The following is a 20,887-nucleotide window of genomic DNA, read 5'->3' on the forward strand; positions in this document are numbered from 1 at the left end:
AATGCTATCTTCCACCTTGGGGTTTGGAGACGTTGTTTTGGTGTCTCTGCACAATGCTGCATGGTGCTGACCTTTGTTACACCTATTACAGGTGTGTAATTGGGTCTCACAGTCGTTGATGTTATGTTTCCTGAGGCACCTCGTGCAATGTTGCAAATCTTTGAGTCGCTCAACACGGGCGTCACTATCAGGATAATTAGAGCAGTGGTACATTGAATGTTTCTCATTGCAGAACAAACATGTTCCATAGCTTCCAGTACCCTTTGGTGTCACGTTCTTGGGTGACACAGTAACTATAGGCTTGGAGGGTCCCACTGCATATACGCCCACACTGCTACTGTTCCACTTTGGTGTTGAATTATATTGTCTAGATTGATTTGGAGTACCTTTGGTACTCTGTGGTTTACTATTATTGGTTTCTGAGGGTTTACTTGGTGGTTTTAATTTGTCATGTGTTCGTAATTGATGAACTACTGACTTTAAACCTTCAGATATTTCATTCATAGATAAGATGCTTTTATTGTAATGAGCACTCATTTGTCTCAATATGTCCCTAGGTATTTTCTCCTGGACAATTATTTTCAAGACCCACTCAGCCCCGTTTGTATCTGCTGTCAGGCTGAGGGCATTGATCAATGATTCTACCTCCAGCTTGAAGACTTGGAGTGAATCAGCTGAAGCCTCCGATGGGGGTAAATGCAACAGGTCATGAACTAAATGTGATGTTCTTACTTCTGGATCAGCATAATTATCCTTGAGGAGTTTTACTGCCAGATCATAGCGTCATTAGTTAATCTCAGATGGGATACTACTGTTTTAGCCTCACCTGATAATTGACCTTGCAAATAAGAGAATTTACTACTCTTTGGTAAAGATTGTTTTGAGTCTACAAGGTCAACGAATTTGTTCCAAAATTCGTCCCAATCTTCCTCATCTTTTCCTGAGAAAGTGGGTAAATTAATTGGAGGGAGTCGAGCTTCTGCTTGACTCGTATTAGATGCAACTGTTGCTGTTGTTGCTGTTGTTGTTGCCTTGTTCTGGGCAATTAATTTGACATAAGGCTGTAACGTGGCCTGAGTTTGATCTTCATAATTCGCAAGATCAACCATAATGTCGTCGATTTCTGTTTCTGATAAATTGGTGTTGGCAAGTTCAGCCACATACGTTGCTATTTGACATTTGATTTGCTCAAATTTACCTGCAGCTGCTTGATAATAGCTTTCCAGGTCAGCATAATCAACTTGAGATTGTTGTGACAAATCTTCACATTTCTTGATCTGTCTTGTTAAGTGGCCTTTAAGACCTGCAAGGGTTCTTTTCATTCTCCCTGCATTATCCATACTGGCTAGTTGGTGAAGCCTTGTGGGGCTTGTACATGGGCTGCTCATAATACTGAACAAGCACTGATGGTAGCCTAGGGTAAATTCTGCACTCGCTAGGCTGTAATCCTACCTCTACTAGAGGTTAGCACTTAAAATTAATACACATTATATATATACAATCATCCACACTAATGATTTGAGTGATAAACCAGTGTCAATGGAAGTACCTTTAGGTTAGCTCTTCTATATCACCCTAGGATGGTAGAGACACTAATTAATCACTCAAAGGTGTAATGATCATAAGTAAATTATTATATATACAACTCAATTCGAGTTGATAAAAATTACACCCAAAATAGGGTCTGGACCATTCATTAATGGTGTTAGGTTGATCAATATAGTACAACTGACTATGGTAATAATGGGACTAGGATGAACGATAATAGTTCAACTAGTTATATCCTACCCTGTTGTGGGTTGGCAATTAGTAAATATTATACTGTGATCACTAGTGCAATATATATTAAATGATTCTCTATTTTGGAGAAATAATATACACAATTATTGATAATAGCCTCTTAATTAGCCTCTATGAAACTTCTAATATTATCAAGAAGTATTAAATATTATTAGTGACCTCGCGAAATAAACTCCACAAATTCGTAGATAATCTCTCGCGAAATGTAACACCACGAAATCCGTGAACAATCTTGCAAGGACACAGCCACTAATTTGGCTGGCTTCTATATTAGCGCTGTCATTTCACGAAATAACACGCCACCAAATATCTGTGGGTGTGCATGAAACCGCTGACGAAGCTGAACTCGGCTGAGGGAGGCTCCTGAGCTCCCTCGAGGCTACGCTGCCGTCTTGACTGCTGGCTTTGTTTAAATAACACTGCACTAGTATATTTAATGAATCCACTGGATAACTGGTTCATCCGGTACTAAGATGACCAAATATGGGTTCATAGGATCAAATAATCCGTCATCCGGTTCGAAGATGACCAATTAATGTGGGAACCGACCTGTGAGATTTATATTTATTTAATTTATATGAATTTATATTTACGTTAATTTATATACTTCGATAGCAATTTGTATAATGATAAGTGGACTGTATTTCTGCAATAATCTCATAAATCTCACAAATCGATCCTCTACAGATTAGGGGGGTTATTAAATTAATATATATGCAGCCAATCAAACTGCAGAATTAACTACATACATTGAAGAGGTTCCTTATCTTATAGTACAGCAGGTTAGTCCACCAGGTATAACTAGGGTGTAGACACCAAATTATCCTCTTTGAGGTAGCTTCCATATCACCCAGTAACTGGTGCACAAATCTTGCTTCCTCGTCTTGACCTGTCAAAAGTGCGCTAGCTGTGAAGCCAGAATCCTATATATGACAAGTATATCAGAGAAAACACTATACAGTACATGGAACAATAAAGACCTGGCTTAATTACCTTTAGTTTGAGGCGATTTCGTGATCTAACCGGCCACCCTATATCCTGACATTAATGGCCATAAATGAATGATAAACGGGTTTCGGATAGACACTTAACTTGAATTTGTAGACAGCGTGTTGATAATGGTACACTTTTAGTTTCCATAACACTACGTCCAAGTAAATTTAACAGGAGCCGAATTTGCTCCCGTGTGAGCCTCTGGTCTCGTATAAACAATGGCTGCCCTCCTTCCTCCCTCTGACGCCTGGCTTACATTGTCCACATGTCAGAAAGTGATAGAAGGGTCACATTTACTCTACTTTAATATTGATAATTAAGTTAATTTATATAAGATGTTTTTATGATGGTAAAGTCCAAAGACTAATGTATTTAAGAACAATTCCCAGCAGAATAGCTGGTGAATTATAATAGTATGTGGTGATGATATCCCGTTTTCTATAGACGGTAATTCCACTACAAGTTACGTTTTCTATGGGTAACTTGTTTATAATACAGCTATTATCTGTATGATTATTAAATGGTGTCGGATTTTCCGACAACCCGGTCCTGCAGCTACTGTAACGGAAGATACCCAGGAGCCGACGCCTTCTCATCTATCAACGTCTGCTACAGTTCCAGCCATAGTACGTGCACCCACAGAACTCTACATCTGCTGCATGACCTGCTGCTTCTTCTCAACCTTCAAGATTCTCCGCCTCTGCCTTTGGCTTAGCAGATTCATTGGATGAGGATGTCTGTTAGAACACCATCTCCTCCTCTACAGAAGTGCCGCTACTCTCCTGACAATTTCCTTAAGGACACTATGCCTTTAACCTCCAACGACGGCACTACAATGACAACACGAAGTCAAACCGCCACGTCGGCCAAGAAGCCCAATAAGAAGATCAACGATCAGAGCTTGCTGAAAACATCAGGAAAAAAGAAGAACACTGACGAAAGGAAGTAACACAACACCTTCTATCAACCATCAACTGCCAGCTGTTTGCGAGATACTATTAACCGTAAAATTATTCTTAATGAAGCCAAGCTGACTAACCTTATTAACTCTAATAAGCAGAGACGACCATGTGGTGTCCAGAGTGGGAATAATGACTCCGCGGAACCCTGACCACAGTTCCCACAAATCTGAATAATTGAGCATTCTTCTGAAATTTTGATGTCCCTTGGAGAGTCCCTGGAAAGTCCCTGGGGAGTCCTTGGAGAGTCCCAGGGAACTCCATGGGAAGTCCTTGGTGAATCCCCGGGAAACATAATCACATCGACGTCTAATAATAGACGCTAAGTGAGGTGCTCTGCCATATTTACGTAAGGGAGGCTCCTAGAATCGTGTTCAGAATATTGTATACAGCACCTTGAGAAAAGATGTAGGTTAAACCCTAAAATTTGGGTTTTAATACATTTATACATAAATTGGGTCTTTTTACACCTTAATTTGTGGTATCTATGGTTTAGAGTATAGTACGATAATTAGTTTTCCAATGATAAAGGGTGAAGTTGATGATAATCATACTTCGCTTTGCACCACATATAATAAATAATCGTATCTTGCTCAGCACTAGAGATTACAAATTATCGTACCTCACTCTAGAAAAGGAATAACATATATTATCATACCTCTGCACCAACGAGAACAAATTATCATGTCTCACTCTGCAGCAGTGATAATAAATTATCATGTCTCACTCAGCAGCAGTGATAATAAATTATCATGTCTCACTCAGCAGCAGTGATAACAAATTATCATATCTCACTCTGCAGCAGTGATAACAAATTATCGTACCTCACTGCAGCAGTGATAACAAATTATCATACCTCACTGCAGCAGTGATAACAAATTATCAAACCTCACTCTGCAGCAGTGATAACAAATTATCATACCTCACTGCAGCAGTGATAACAAATTATCATACCTCACTCTGCAGCAGTGATAACAAATTATCATACCTCACTGCACAAATGATAACAAATTATCATGCCTGTTACGGACCCGAGTCCAGCGTCGGAGCACGGAGCAGTGACGACAACGCCATCTGTGGGTCTGCTCCTGAAACCCCCTCCAAATGGACAACACCATCTAGTGAGGACGGGATATACCGGCCATAGGTGCTGGATTCCCGTCTTGATCAGCTCGTAACATAGCCGCTGCTGACCTCTGGTGAGGTGGCGCTTAGACAGCAACGCCATCTATGGAATGAAGAGGTGGACGTTTGTGTCTAAGCCTGTTAGTGAGGTTCCCTAGAGCGTTCCAGTATTAATGACGTGTCTGATTGCAGAATCGACCTGGGACTGCTGTGTTGGACGATGGATCAGTCTACCCAAGGCAGCCAAGGTCTCTTCACGAGTCTGCTGAAGAAGCTGTGAGTCACCCCTGGACGAACTCTGTTGAGAGTATTAGCCTGCCTGTGACGTGGCAGTGTCGGGAATCGCCTTATCCGGGGCTGGCTGGTGGAAGAGACTAGCCACTGTGGTGCTTAGTGAGGAGAGTGATCAGCGGGATCACACGAGGCTCCCGCCTAGGGCTCGCAACCCTAGTATCGGTCGTGGAGTGGCCTACACAGCGGAGCTGATCGGTACCTGCCAGCTACAGGCTGGATTGTGGTTGAAGGCCTCCACGACGGAGCACTCAGTGGGACTGTGATTTGGCTGGCCTGTGGCCAGGGTAGATTCGCCAATAGAATCATAGAGGATTCATCGTGGGCCACGAAAGAAGGAACCAGGGCTACCCAGAGTGAGCACCATGGAGCATCCAGTGTCTTCGGAGGAAGACAACCCTGTACATAATAGTGTAGTTATAACCCCCGCGTGTGACTGATATTTATTTATTCTTGGTGATGAAAATATATATATAAATCAGAACATTTGTATCCCTCTCCCTTTAATTTACCTTGCGTTATGGAACACACCCCTTGAAAGCCTCTACTAACTTGGGGCCGGATTCCCAAACTCTACTAACATCAGAGAAGAACCTGGTTGCGTCCCAGTAGGGCCGTAACAATGCCTCACTTTGCACCAGATATAACATAAACATTTACCGAAATGAATCAAAATTAACAAGTATATATACTCAATTTATATGCAAATTACAACAAAAGATAGCAGTTGTAGTAGTAGCAGCGTCCAGTATATCCTGGTGAAGACGCTGGCCTTGTTCCTCCAAGTACGCTACCATGTTCTTCTTGAATTTATGAAGAAGAGCATCAAGCATGTGGGTGTTTTGGAGGGACATGATGCAGCCCATCGTGCCGTAATTCTTCACTAGAGTGTCAACCACATCCGCATAACTATTGACCTTGTTAGTGCCCAGGAAACCCTGAATCACTATAGCATGGTTGTGCCAGGTGACCTTCCTTATGACGTTCTTGGAGAATTCCTCGCAAATCAGGATTTTTATTACATGTGGTCCAACGAAGACAATGGCTTAGATCTTGGCCTCAGACATCTTAGTGAAGAAATCATGAAAGTAATTGATGGCTGCAGACTCCTTATCTAAAACTGTGGCAAAACATTCCATAAAGTCCAATTTAGTGTGCAGTGGTAATAACTGCAGGGAAATTGGGAGATTGACCCTTAATGGAGTGCATTATAAAAGCTGGTCTTTAGGCGTACCTCGTTACCGGAGGCAAGGTATCTAGTCGTCTTTGTGCATGCGTGATACGGTTTCAAGCATCCATAAGACACCCGTGGGAAGGGGCGAGTCCATTTCTATATTTGCCTGTGACTGCTTTCCTCCTCTGCCAGCTTCTCGCATTCCTCAATTTATCCTCTGACAGTGCAGGAACAATTGGCATGAACAGTTGAGCACTCAATAATAATTTTACAGACTCATTCCTTGTTTAATACCTGAAATGCAAACACAAATAGGATAGAGTAGGATAAGTTAGGTTAGGTTAGACAGGAACTAGAATGAACTTTGGAATGGTTCATCGAGGTGAAAAGCTTGACCCAAGAGCCGGTCTCTAGTCCCGGCCCGTCGCCATCAACAAAGGCGCAATGGTCGTTAATCCAAACGGCAAACCACCTGTTTATGAATGAATTACGGTTTACACTCGACCCACAACTGACAACATATGTACTTTTCTCGAGCATCGGTGACGTTCTCTGTTCGATTCGTAAATCTGAAAAATGCTTCACCCACGTGATACAAACACAAATAATCGCCAACAGTACCTAAACACCTAACCTAACACAACCTACCACTATAGCCATAACCACACCTAACTATACATTGAATTTAATTACATAATAATTTATATTAATATTATAGAACATACCTATTTTTATTACACTTCAAGCATCATGATGTGCTCAACATGGAACACTTCAAGCATCATGACGTGCTCAACATGGAACACTTCAAGCATCATGACGTGCTCAACATGGAACACTTCAAGCATCATGACGTGCTCAACATGGAACACTTCGAGCATCATGATGTGCTCAACATGGAACACTTCGAGCATCATGATGTGCTCAACATGGAACACTTCGAGCATCATGATGTGCTCAACATGGAACACGTCAAACATCGTGATGTGAACAACAACAAACACTTCAAGCATCATGATGTGACCATAACGAACACTTCAAACAGCATGATATAATCAACAAGTAACACTTCAAGCGTCATGAAGTGATCAACATGGAACACTTCAAGCGTCATGATGTGATCAATAAGGAACACTTCAAGCATCATGATGTGATCAATAAGGAACACTTCAAGCATCATGATGTGATCAACAACGAACACTTCAAGCATCATGAAGTGATCAACAACGAACACTTCAAGCGTCATGATGTGATCAATAACGAACACTTCAAGCATCATGATGTGATCAACAAGGAACACTTCAAGCATCATGATGTGATCAATAAGGAGCACTTCAAGCATCATGATGTGATCAATAAGGAACACTTCAAGCATCATGATGTGATCAATAAGGAACACTTCAAGCATCATGAAGTGATCAACAACGAACACTTCAAGCATCATGAAGTGATCAATAAGGAACACTTCAAGCGTCATGATGTGATCAACAAGGAACACTTCAAGCATCATGATGTGATCAACAAGGAGCACTTCGAGCATCATGAAGTGATCAACAACGAACACTTCAAGCATCATGAAGTGATCAATAAGGAACACTTCTAGCGTCATGATGTGATCAACAAGGAACACTTCAAGCGTCATGATGTGATCAACAAGGAACACTTCAAGCATCATGATGTGATCAACAAGGAACACTTCGAGCATCATGATATTGTTGGAAATTTCCGACTCCAAATAACTAACCTCTGACATACCATATTAGAGTAGTTATGTCAAACAATTACTAACATTACTAACTTTGCAAAGAAAATGTTCCTAGAGACTCCTCGGAAATAATGGAAGAGTATTGCGTTAGCCAATGTCGACGAATCTAATAAAGTTGTTAGTAAACGTAATTCTTCCTGTATACAAGTTAAATTTACTAGAAAACTCTTTATTAAAATCAGATTCAATTGAAATCTGCGAATAAATATCATATCATCATTTCCCCGCTGATAATAAATTTTGCTGAAAATTAGACGCTACCAAAATCTGTGGGGATGAGAAGCGGGTGACGCCGCGGCGCCCCAGAGTTTACGCAGACCTCCAAGGCGAGCAGACGGGTCAGTACGCGTTCCTGATTAACACGTGCATACCAAATATTTCCAGAAATTCGTGCCACAGGATCTCTAAAATCCCTCAAATCCACGAATGTGCTACTTGGGGAGTATTGTACCCGGACTACTAGTAAGGCTGATATTGCTTTGGCCATTGTAATAGTTCTTGTGGTTTCGGTTATGAAGCCGGCCACGTACCCATCAAGGGTAAGCTCATATCACACTAGAGACAGTCCTTTCTGTTAATAACACCTTAGTTTACTGCTGGTGTTAAATCTAACCATTTCACAGGTAAAATTTGGGAGGAAGAAGAAACTACCTACAAGCATCATTCCGACCCTAGTGCCCTGACGCCATAATATTCGAGAATCTTCGACGTGGCTTCTCTTGATCAGGTCGGGTGTATGAATACAGTACTAATTAGCCTGATGCTTCATCCATAACAGATGGGATTTCTTGAGCCTGGAATCAGGCCATTCCTATGTTTTAAGCTAAGGCCTTAAATTCTCCATGCAATAAGTAGATTAACCAGTAGAAGTAGTAGTAGCCTATCGTTATTCAGTTCATACTGATTTAGACTATATACACATATAAATAACTCCCCATATATGTGCAGGGTGTAAACCCAGTAGGAGATAAATTTAATCCCGTCCACTTAATCATACAGTCTGTTTACTCCAATAAATATATACAATAACTACCTGCTGGGAAACCCCCCACGGATGTGGTCAGTGATCAACAAGGAACACTTCAAGCATCATGATGTGATCAACAAGTAACTCATCAAGCATCATGATGTGATCAACAAGTAACTCATCAAGCATCATGATGTGATCAACAAGTAACTCATCAAGCATCATGATGTGATCAACAAGTAACACTTCAAGCATCATGATGTGCTCAACAAGGAACACTTCAAGCATCATGATGTGATCAACAAGGAACACTTCAAGCATCATGATGTGATCAACAAGTAACTCATCAAGCATCATGATGTGATCAACAAGTAACTCATCAAGCATCATGATGTGATCAACAAGTAACACTTCAAGCATCATGATGTGATCAACAAGGAACACTTCAAGCATCATGATGTGATCAACAAGTAACTCATCAAGCATCATGATGTGATCAACAAGTAACTCATCAAGCATCATGATGTGCTCAACAAGGAACACTTCAAGCATCATGATGTGATCAACAAGTAACTCATCAAGCATCATGATGTGATCAACAAGTAACTCATCAAGCATCATGATGTGATCAACAAGTAACTCATCAAGCATCATGATGTGATCAACAAGTAACTCATCAAGCATCATGATGTGATCAACAAGTAACTCATCAAGCATCATGATGTGATCAACAAGTAACTCATCAAGCATCATGATGTGATCAACAAGTAACTCATCAAGCATCATGATGTGATCAACAAGTAACTCATCAAGCATCATGATGTGCTCAACAAGGAACACTTCAAGCATCATGATGTGATCAACAAGTAACTCATCAAGCATCATGATGTGATCAACAAGTAACTCATCAAGCATCATGATGTGATCAACAAGTAACTCATCAAGCATCATGATGTGATCAACAAGTAACTCATCAAGCATCATGATGTGATCAACAAGTAACTCATCAAGCATCATGATGTGATCAACAAGTAACCATCGCTCTCACCTGCCGAGGACATCCTCTTGACGAGGCGGACGCCGGCTCTTAACAATATGGTTGAAGTTGCAGAAGGTCACCGATGGAAAGTCGACCTTGGAGATGGGGTAGTTGGTGGAGTCGATGGACGTGAGGGTGGGCGCACTCCTGTACTCCGTCAGGTTCTGGCCGATGTAGTAACAGCAAGCAGTGAGGGACATGACCCAGCTCACCACCCAGAACAGTCTGAAAGCAAGCAAACTCCTCAACTCAAAGCCAGCATTCAAAATGGTAAGGTAATTACATATGAATATATATTACTTAGAGTTGAAATATGAGGACAAGGAGCTGGGATATGAGGACAAGGAGCTGGGATATGAGGACAAGGAGCTGGGATATGAGGACAAGGAGCTGGGATATGAGGACAAGGAGCTGGGATATGAGGACAAGGAGCTGGGATATGAGGACAAAAAACTGGGATATGAGGATAAGGAGATGAGCTATGAGGACAAGGAGCTGGGATATGAGGACAAGGAGCTGGGTTATGAGAAAGGAGTGAAGGAAAGGTGTCCATTCACTTTTCCGCGGATCGAACGAGTATCCTGTAAGAAGCCATAGTACGACTATATCACACTTGAAAAGAGTATGAGGACACAGTGTGTAAAATTGTACTAATTTAAGACTTCCTGTGCCTGCGCTGTCACCAAGAGCAGACAGTACCAATATTCCGTTCACCTGGGCTGTAGGAGGCTCGAACCACTGACTCCATGTGATGTGAGCCCGAAGCTCTCTCGACTGGGCTATGAGTAGTCCTTATAAGGAAAGTTTCCAGAAGCATCATCCTGCTGCCAAACTGTAGTTTCTACCAGTAGTTTCTTCTGTTTTGCCAGACCAACGGCACTCTTATTCATCTGGGAACTCGTTGAGGTAAGGGCCCTCAGGTGATGAGGGATTTGCAAGTACTCAAACGTTTGTGATCTTGCTGGGTCATGTGTTCTCCAGAACAGTTCCGGGAAGGGAGAACATGTTCTCCAGAACAGTTCTGAGCAGAGAGAACATGTTCTCCATAACAGTTCTGTGCAGGGAGAAAGTAGGGTTAATTAGGACTAGAACCGCGTGCAACACCTGAGCAGGTGAGCCAATTAGGCCCCCCTGTTCAGATGTTGCACAAGGCTCTAGTCATAATGGGTTAAAGGGGGGATCTTCGGGGGAAGGGGGGGGAGTGTCCCGCGTGCGGAGTTGTTAGCAGGTGGCACGTTATGGGTCAGGTGGGGGGTTGTGAGTAATGTGGGTGTAAGGGTGTAAGGATTAAGTACAGGAACAGGTATGTAAGCTGCTAAATTAAGCACCATAGAACACATTCACAATATACAGGCTGAAAACAACATAGCACAGACCATATACACTGACGGATCACTCAATACAGCTACAGGGAGGGCAGGAAGTGCTGTTATTGCTCATCAGCCCGATGGCAGCACAATTCAAAAGAATATCCGAATTAGTAACCGGGCATCCACAATGTAAGCCGAGTTGGTAGCAATACTGGTAGCACTCAGAATTATTGACAACACTGAACTAGACAGCTTAATTATTTCCGACTCCCTTTCCTCACTACGAGCAATAAACAGTTTATGTCGGAAAATCCGACACCATTTAATAATATTACATGCAATTGCAGATATTGTTGCTGCGTTGTATACACAAGTTACCCATAGAAAATGTAGCTTGTAGTGGAATTTTCCGTCAATAGAAAACAGGATATCATTGCCACATACTATTGTAAATTCACCACTTATTATGGTGGGAATTATTCTTAAATACATTAGTCTTTGGACTTTTACATCATAAACACATCTCATATATGAATTAATTTAATTATCAATATTAAAATAGAGTAAATGTGACCGTTCTATCACTTACTGACATCTGGACAAAGTAGGCCAGTAGCGTGGTGAGGGAGTGGTCAGCCATTGTTGTTAACACCACAGGCGCATGGGAGTAAACAGCTTCTATCATTTCTCTTGGACGAAGTGTAATGGAGATCATATTAGTGCTCTACCATCATCAACACGCTGTCAACAATAATCAAGGGAAGTGTTCTGCCGAAACCCGTTTATCTAATCATTTTTGGCCATTAATGCCAGGTAGATAAGGGCGAACCAGTTAGAATGCGAACAGCCTCTTAATAAAACGTAATTAAGCCTTGGTCTTTATTTTATCAATTATACAGTGTTTTCTCTGATATAGCTGTCATATACTAGGATTCTGGCTTTACAGCTAGCGCCCTTTGACAGGTCAAGAAGAGGAAGCAAGCTTTGTGTATCAGTTACTGGGTGACGGAAGCTGCCTCACACGAGGAAATTTGGTGTGTACATCCTAGTTATATCTGGTGGACTAAGCCTGTTGTAAAATAAGATAAGGAACCTCGTCAATGTATACTAATATATGTAGTTAATACTGTAGTTTGATTGGCTGCATATATATAAGTTCAATATAAACCCCCCCCCCTAATGTGTATGGATCGATTTGTGAGATTATTGCAGAAATACAGTCCACTTAACATCATACAAATTGCTATCGAAATATATAAATTAACGTAAATATAAATTCTATATAAATTCATATTAATTAAATAAATATAAATCTCACAGGTCGGTTCCCACAGTTTGCACTCAAGAAATAACGTGCTTGTTTTGGAAGCTAGACATAGATATATAAGAATACTTAACAAGAGGATATATATAAAAATGTTGTGGATTTCTTCTCACATTGGCATGCAGGAACATGACAAAGTTGATGCCCTTGCTAAGGCTGCAGTAAATAAAGACAGTATTGAACAGAATCTTGAGTTATCAAATAGGTCCCTTAAAAGTGTCATTAGACAAGAACTCCTGGATGGATTTGAAGAAAGTAGAACTGTGCAAACTGGAACTAGCAGGTCCATTGTTCATCACAATGAAATGTGTGAAGTAAAACATGTGTATGGGGCAAGTAACAAAGTAAGTAGACTAACAGATGTTGTCACAGTTTGTATAAGACTTTGCTACAAATATCTCTGGAAGTTCGGCTTGTATAGGGATCTAGATGAAGTAAAGTGTAAAGTGTGTGGACAAAGACAGTTCACACACTCGAACACTATATCTCGAATTGTAGTAAAATTGAGCCATTTAGAGATAAATCTAAGCTCACTCTGTATGATATGGCAACCTATCTTATTACCATACATAAATTACTTGAAATCCTTGCACTGTATCCATATTTTGCTTCCAGTAGATAATCGACATATGAGATGAAGAAACAAGTAGTGTATTGTGAAGACTAATAATAAACAGAAGCTACCCTATGACTATCTCCATTGGTCAACTATTATGTATTAGCGATAAGACCTACCATTAATGTATAATGACTTACTGTACATGTATAGCTCTTGAAATAGCACTTTCTCTGTAACTAGCTGACATTGTAACTATATGGTGTGAAGGATAGATGATATTGTTTATGTAATAATCTAAGATGAGGTCTAATAAAGACCTTTTGTGCCCTCTGTAATGCTTTTTGCGCTACCGTTCACAGGATGGGTATGGGGTGCACAATAAACTAGCTGCCTCCGGCGGCAACAATCAATCAAAGATGAAAGAGTGCGTGTATGTAACATAGAGTTAAGCATGATATTGGTGTACACTGGCAGCAGGTTTTCTTTTATGAATGTTTCATTGAAAATGATAGCATATTCCGTATTAACTATTTTCAGATTTAGGGCTTCTATCCCTCTTACTAGTGTTCTAGCATCAGGGTTCAGCTGGAAGAGGAGTTCACCAAAAGTCATGTTAGTTTTTTCAAGGTGAAGAAAAAGAAGTGAATAACTGAATAATGTATTGCACGTATTATAAAATCGCACGACATTTCGAACCTACATGGTTCGTTCTCAAGTGATAAGAAATTACAAAACTCGGTAGATTTATACCAGTACGGGGTCAGGTGAAAACATAAGTGGAAAACGGGGGTAAATACGGGCACATACAATGATTAATCATATGCAATAGGCCTATTATGTTGAGCAGTGTCTTCTGTGTTGGCATTGTTATGTTCCGGTCTTGCTCTTACCCTCATGGTGGGTAGAGTAAATAGTTCCAAAATTTGGGTATTCATGGTATGTTGTTCTATTTTTATATGGATTGCTTCAAGAATTTGTAATCATCTTGCATCTTGGGTTTTGTCTATTATACAAGTATTTTTATTTAACATTTCTCTTGTTAGGGTGATGTCATGGGCTTGTCTCATGTGATTTCTGGGGGCACCGGATTGAAGTTGACATGTCAAACGCCTTGTCAGCTTGGTCGACGTTATACCTATGTACTTAGATTGAAGGTTACATCCTTTGTGGGGGCAAGTGTACATGTATACAATGTTTGACAGCTGTAGAGGGTTCTCCGTCGGCTTTGGGTTGTTTTTGATAAGGAGGTCCGAAGTCTTCTCTGTTTTGTAGAATATAATCAGGTCTATAATTTGGTTAGGAGAATGCTTTTTACTCCTTTACGGATTATTTCTTTCATTATTCTTTCTTCTATTTTATGCTCACTGTGCATAGTTGATTTGTAATATAGTTTTATTGGAGGTATTGTGGTTTCTGTACAAGGTTCAGGATTGTACCATCGGTCCAGATGTCATCTTATAGCAGCGTTTATTTCCATGTTGCTATATCCATTGTTACCAATACCTGAGTTATTCTTTCAAACTCTCTACTCACGTTGCTCCATTCGGAGCAGTGGGTAAGCGCTCGACGGATTGAAAATGCTGGCTTTGTATCTTTGGGGCACTCACTTTTACTGTTCAGACATACTTCTATTTTGGTAGGCTTAGTGTATACCCTGGTGCTTAAAGAGGTTCCTGGTTTTATTATTAGTACATCCAAGAATGGCAGACTGTTATTTTCACTATTTTCATGTGTAAATCGGAGTACTGACTCTCTCTCTATATATATTTTTAGATCAATTAGTTCATCTGAGTCTTTTACTATGCATGCATGATATGTGGATATATAGTTATAAAAGTATGTAGGATCGAGAAGAGTATGTGGAGGGAGGAGAGGGGGGGGAGGGCCAGCCAAGGGAAGATATACCTAGGAAGCCGAGTTTATTAAGGTGTACGGTTAGGGAAGGGTGTGTGAAGTAGGTGAGAGGAGAGGAAGTGAAGAGGGCCACCCATGGAGGCCTTTGGCTGGCACCGTCAGTGAGCCTCACACTCACATTCTCTCTCTCTTGTTTAAACAATAATGTCTGCTGTCTGTAGGAAAGTTAAGATGTTGGCAGAAAATGTATAGATGACAGAGTGAAGTGAGTGTATATTTCCAAAATGTGTGATTTTCTCACCACTGCCTCCACCGCCTCTGCCTCCGCCTCTGCCTCCGCCTCTTCCTCCTAGGCCTTCAACACAGGGTGTAAGAGGGGTGATTAGTTTTGTGTCATACACGAGTGTTCACAGCGGGATGTCTCGGTGGCTACTGAGCTGGGAGAGAGAAGTAACCATAATAATATTTGTAAACAATGGATACCTCACCCTGTCCCTCCCCTCTCCTCCAGCTAGAAGCATAAGGAGTTCCACATGACACATACCACATAGCGCATGGGGGCATACCACATGGTAGGAAAGCAGGCACAGTGGCGGTGTGGCCTCTTTGATGGGTTTGGTGTGAGTGAGGTACATGAGTGGGAGGGGAGTATTTTGTCAACAATACCCCAGCACCCCTTCCCCCTTGCGTGCTCCCTCCAGCACTTTCCACTTATCGGTGGGTGTGTTTTGTAACATTGAGTAGAATAATATGGAAGGAACACACACACATTCTGTTTATTTGTGTTAGCTTAAAAAATCGGGTTGGCAGGTAGGTTGTTCCACATCACTGTTGTTAGGTTTTTCAGAGTAAAGAAGGAGGTGTGTGTATCTGTTCCTCTCTCCACCTCAGCTTTCATAGTTGTTGTTGTTGACTGTTAACCCACCATTTCAGTCACAAGAAGTGTCTGCTTCCAAGCTATGCGAGTTCAACACCTGGTGGGTGGGAGCAGTGACTCGAACATCTGGAGTATATAGCCTTTAGCCTACTCGAGAGGAGGTTCTCGCATGTTTACATCAGAGAAGCGGGCGCTCCTGGCCGCTCCCTCCCCATACACTTACCAGTCACTTGACATCCCTCAAGTTAACAGCTTACACACATTTCTCGGTATTCAGAATAATAAATAAATAGTAGATGTAAACCCGTTAATATCATCATCCATGTATTGGGTGTTTCAGACATTCAGTTAACAACTCAGTAAGTGTTTACTGAACGTGGAAATCACTTCATGGTGTGCAAATTTTTAGTTTCGTTTAATGTTTTCCATCTTAAAATAAAATAATATTATCATCAACCCTGTATTGGGTGTCTCAGGTATTCAGTTAACAACTCAGTAAGTGTTTACTTAACAGGGAAATCATTTCATGTGTGCACATTTTTAGTTTCGTTTTAAGTTTTCTACATCTTTTAAGTTACAATATTGCATAACAGTTTTAGAAAAAACTCTGAAAGGGTTACTATGTTTCAATATTATATTCATATATTGTGTGTTCAGTGAGGATTTTTCTTTAATTTTTCATCCCTATGCTCTGACCGCTTAATCCTATTATTCTAAGCTAATCTGTACCTGCTTTTGGGTAATTCTTTACCTGGGAATAAGTGGTCGGATTCAGCTGTTGACCTGAACCCTCCTTTTGTTTCTCCTAGTCAGTCTGGTGCTGACAACGGCCTTGAACAGCCGAAACGTTCATCTTCCTTTCCGATTTCTTTGTGGATTTTCTGCATATATATATGCAGATATATATATATATATATATATATATATATATATATATATATATATATATATATATATATATATATATATATATATGTATATATATATACATATATGTTGATGAAATTAATACCCTATTAATGCCACCTCACCCCATCCACCTCACTCAAATGTAGATATAAAATCGGAGATGCTTAAGTTCTATTCAGTTGTGTATTTGTAAACTAAAGTCTTTGAAAATGTAATAAGTTTTACGAAACGCGCTCGTGTCGCGTCAGACTAGAAATAAAAATGAATTTTGGAGAATTGATTTTTGATTTACCTCCAACAGTGAAAAGAAATGTACGAAAGATTGAGAAAATTCGTGTTAGAATTATTAATCTTACTTTTTCGGTCATATTTAATAATATATATATATATATATATATATATATATATATATATATATGTGTCGTACCTAGTAGCGAGAACGCACTTCTCAGCCTACTATGCAAGGCCCGATTTGCCTAATAAGCCAAGTTTTCATGAATTAATATATTTTCTCAATTTTTTTTCTTATGAAATGATAAAGCTACCCATTTCATTATGTATGAGGTCAACTTTTCTTTATTGGAGTTTAAATTAACGTAGATATATGACCGAACCTAACCAACCCTACCTAACCTAACCTATCTTAATAGGTTAGGTTAGGTTAGGTAGAGGAAAATGTTAGGTTAGGTTAGGTTAGGTAGGTTAGGTTGTCGAAAAATCATTAATTCATGAAAAAACTTGGCTTATTAGGCAAATCGGGCCTTGCATAGTAGGTTGAGAAGTGCGTTCTGGCTACTAGGTACGACATTATATATATATATATATATATATATGACAACTATATCAGAGAAAACACTGTACATGGAACCATTAAGACCTGGGCTAATTACCTTTAGTATGAGGCTATCTCGTGCTCTAACCGGTTCACCCTATATCCACTGACATTAATGGCCATAAATGAAAGATAAATGGGTTTCGGAAGAACACTTAACTTGAATTTGTTGACAGCGTGTTGATGATGGTATACCTTTGGTTTCCATAACACTTCGTCCAAGTAAAATTAACTGGAGCCAAATTTTTCCCGTGCGCCTCTGGTCTCAGTATAAACAATGGCTGACCACTCCCTCACCACTGACGCTACTAGTCTACATTGTCCAGATGACAGTGATAGAAGGGTCACATTTACTCTATTTTAATTCTGATAATTAAGTTAATTTATATGAGATGTTTTTATGATGGTAAAGTCCAAAGACTAATGTATTTAAGAATAATTCCCACCATAATAGGTGGTGAATTATAATAGTATGTGGTAATGATATCCTGTTTTCTATAGACGGAAATTCCACTACAGTTACATTTTCTATGGGTAACTTGTTTAGACAATACAGCAGCAATTATTATCTGTCTGTATGATATTATTATTAAATGGTGTCGGATTTTCCAACATAATTCCCAGGGGGCTGCTCACGGGTCGAAGTCCTATTTAGAACAGACAAACACCGATACTCCTCCTTCGAATTATTAGATTAATTTGATGTTAGTAGTTAGTAATCACACATTTGTGCGTCTGTTCGTACAGGACGGATGTCCCGTACTAGAGTTGCAGGGATTAGAAGTCTAATGCGATTTCATTTCCCTGTTAACTCTTGAAAGGCTAATATTCAAGCCTAATTACATATTATTTAACCCAGAAGGCTGAATGTGATCAAGAACTACAGTCAAGTATGATTCAGGGACTGCAGTGAGATCAGTGACATTAGATATAACTTGAAGTTTGTTCAGGTAACTGGTCACTGATATATAAACACTGAGGCCCATGGAATACATCTTGATTAAATAATAAATGTATCAAATTAGTCATCAGATTTATTGGGTTTAATTTAGTTAATTGATCCAGAAGATTGAATAGCTCATCATTAAAGTAAAGTATGGTTCTGTGACTGCAGTGGGTTCAGTGACATTGGTCGTAGTGACTTGTAGCTGTTTAGGCTACTGTTCACTGATTTGCCACTGAGGCCTCATGAAATCATCTTCAGCTTTAAATGATGATACTAACATCAACCTCAGTTACTATAGTCAGCTGTAATCTCCTTAGTATAATGCTACTGGAGAAATATAATCAGCTGACAAATTTAGATTTCTATTGGTATTGTTTATCTGCAGGCATAGGTCTCCTCAGGCTTGATACTGGGCCTGAGAGTAATTTACCTCCTGCAGAGTTTAACATGGTTATACCCTGATATTTAGTAGGGCTACCGATGAAACGATGACAATAGTCTGTCCCTACTAGGAGACCGAAGTCGGTGAGGTGATCAGACTTAATATTATCTGCCAATTTTATTCCTCTATTTCTCAGGAATTTGGCTGTTGCTCTCAGACCTTGAACTTGTAGGTTTACTGGTATTTTGTCCACCACAATGGCTTGTACTCTACAGACGTACCTGCCTAAACGTACTGATGGTTGTACCACCTGGTAGACTTGAGGTCCTGCATCTGTTACAAACCCTGAGATATTGAATGACATCTGGGCTACAGGCCTTAAGAGTAGTTCATCTGCCAACCTTTTAGTGACATATGTTCTCTGGGATCCTTGGTCAAACAACCCACGGGTATGGACCTTGGCCCTCTTATTCAGGATGGTAATTTGGGCAGTAGGCAAAGTCGTATTACCTTTAGACTTTGCCGATTGGACACTCTTTGTTGGTTGCACCTTGCTGTACTGTACTGTGGTGGGAATGCTATCTTCCACCTTGGGGTTTGGAGACGTTGTTTTGGTGTCTCTGCACAATGCTGCATGGTGCTGACCTTTGTTACACCTATTACAGGTGTGTAATTGGGTCTCACAGTCGTTGATGTTATGTTTCCTGAGGCACCTCGTGCAATGTTGCAAATCTTTGAGTCGCTCAACACGGGCGTCACTATCAGGAAAATTTGGGCAGTGGTACATTGAATGTTTCTCATTGCAGAACAAACATGTTCCATAGTTTCCAGTACCCTTTGGTGTCACGTTCTTGGGTGACACAGTAACTATAGGCTTGGAGGGTCCCACTGCATATACGCCCACACTGCTACTGTTCCACTTTGGTGTTGAATTATATTGTCTAGATTGATTTGGAGTACCTTTGGTACTCTGTGGTTTACTATTATTGGTTTCTGAGGGTTTACTTGGTGGTTTTAATTTGTCATGTGTTCGTAATTGATGAACTACTGACTTTAAACCTTCAGATATTTCATTCATAGATAAGATGCTTTTATTGTAATGAGCACTCATTTGTCTCAATATGTCCCTAGGTATTTTCTCCTGGACAATTATTTTCAAGACCCACTCAGCCCCGTTTGTATTTGCTGTTAGGCTGAGGGCATTGATCAATGATTCTACCTCCAGCTTGAAGACTTGGAGTGAATCAGCTGAAGCCTCCGGTGGGGGTAAATGCAACAGCTCATGAACTAAATGTGATGTTCTTACTTCTGGATCAGCATAATTATCCTTGAGGAGTTTTACTGCCAGATCATAGCCGTCATTAGTTAATCTCAGATGGGATACTACTGTTTTAGCCTCACCTGATAATTGGCCTTGCAAATAAGAGAATTTACTACTCTTTGGTAAAGATTGTTTTGAGTCTACAAGGTCAACGAATTTGTTCCAAAATTCATCCCAATCTTCCTCATCTTTTCCTGAGAAAGTGGGTAAATTAATTGGAGGGAGTCGAGCTTCTGCTTGACTCGTATTAGATGCAACTGTTGTTGTTGTTGCTGTTGCCTTGTTCTGGGCAATTAATTTGACATAAGGCTGTAACTTGGCCTGAGTGTGATCTTCATAATTCGCAAGATCAACCATAATGTCGTCTATTTCTGTTTCTGATAAATTGGTGTTGGCAAGTTCAGCCACATATGTTGCTATTTGGCATTTGATTTGCTCAAATTTACCTGCAGCTGCTTGA

General features: G+C 40.2%; 1 protein-coding gene across 1 annotated transcript in view; it reads right to left on the reverse strand.

Moving 5' to 3' along the window:
* Positions 1-12,063, reverse strand: part of LOC123763747 (pickpocket protein 28-like) — a 68,008-nt gene extending 55,945 nt beyond the window's left edge. The window contains exons 1-2 of the mRNA XM_069304241.1: positions 12,017-12,063; positions 10,123-10,338 (exon numbers count right to left, since the gene is read on the reverse strand). Of these exons, the coding sequence (XP_069160342.1) occupies positions 10,123-10,338; positions 12,017-12,063 (263 nt within the window). The remainder of the gene's footprint in view (positions 1-10,122; positions 10,339-12,016) is intronic.
* Positions 12,064-20,887: the final 8,824 nt, after the last annotated feature.

This window comes from Procambarus clarkii, chromosome 52 (genome assembly GCF_040958095.1).
Source record: "Procambarus clarkii isolate CNS0578487 chromosome 52, FALCON_Pclarkii_2.0, whole genome shotgun sequence".
Taxonomy (NCBI): Eukaryota; Metazoa; Arthropoda; class Malacostraca; order Decapoda; family Cambaridae; genus Procambarus; species Procambarus clarkii.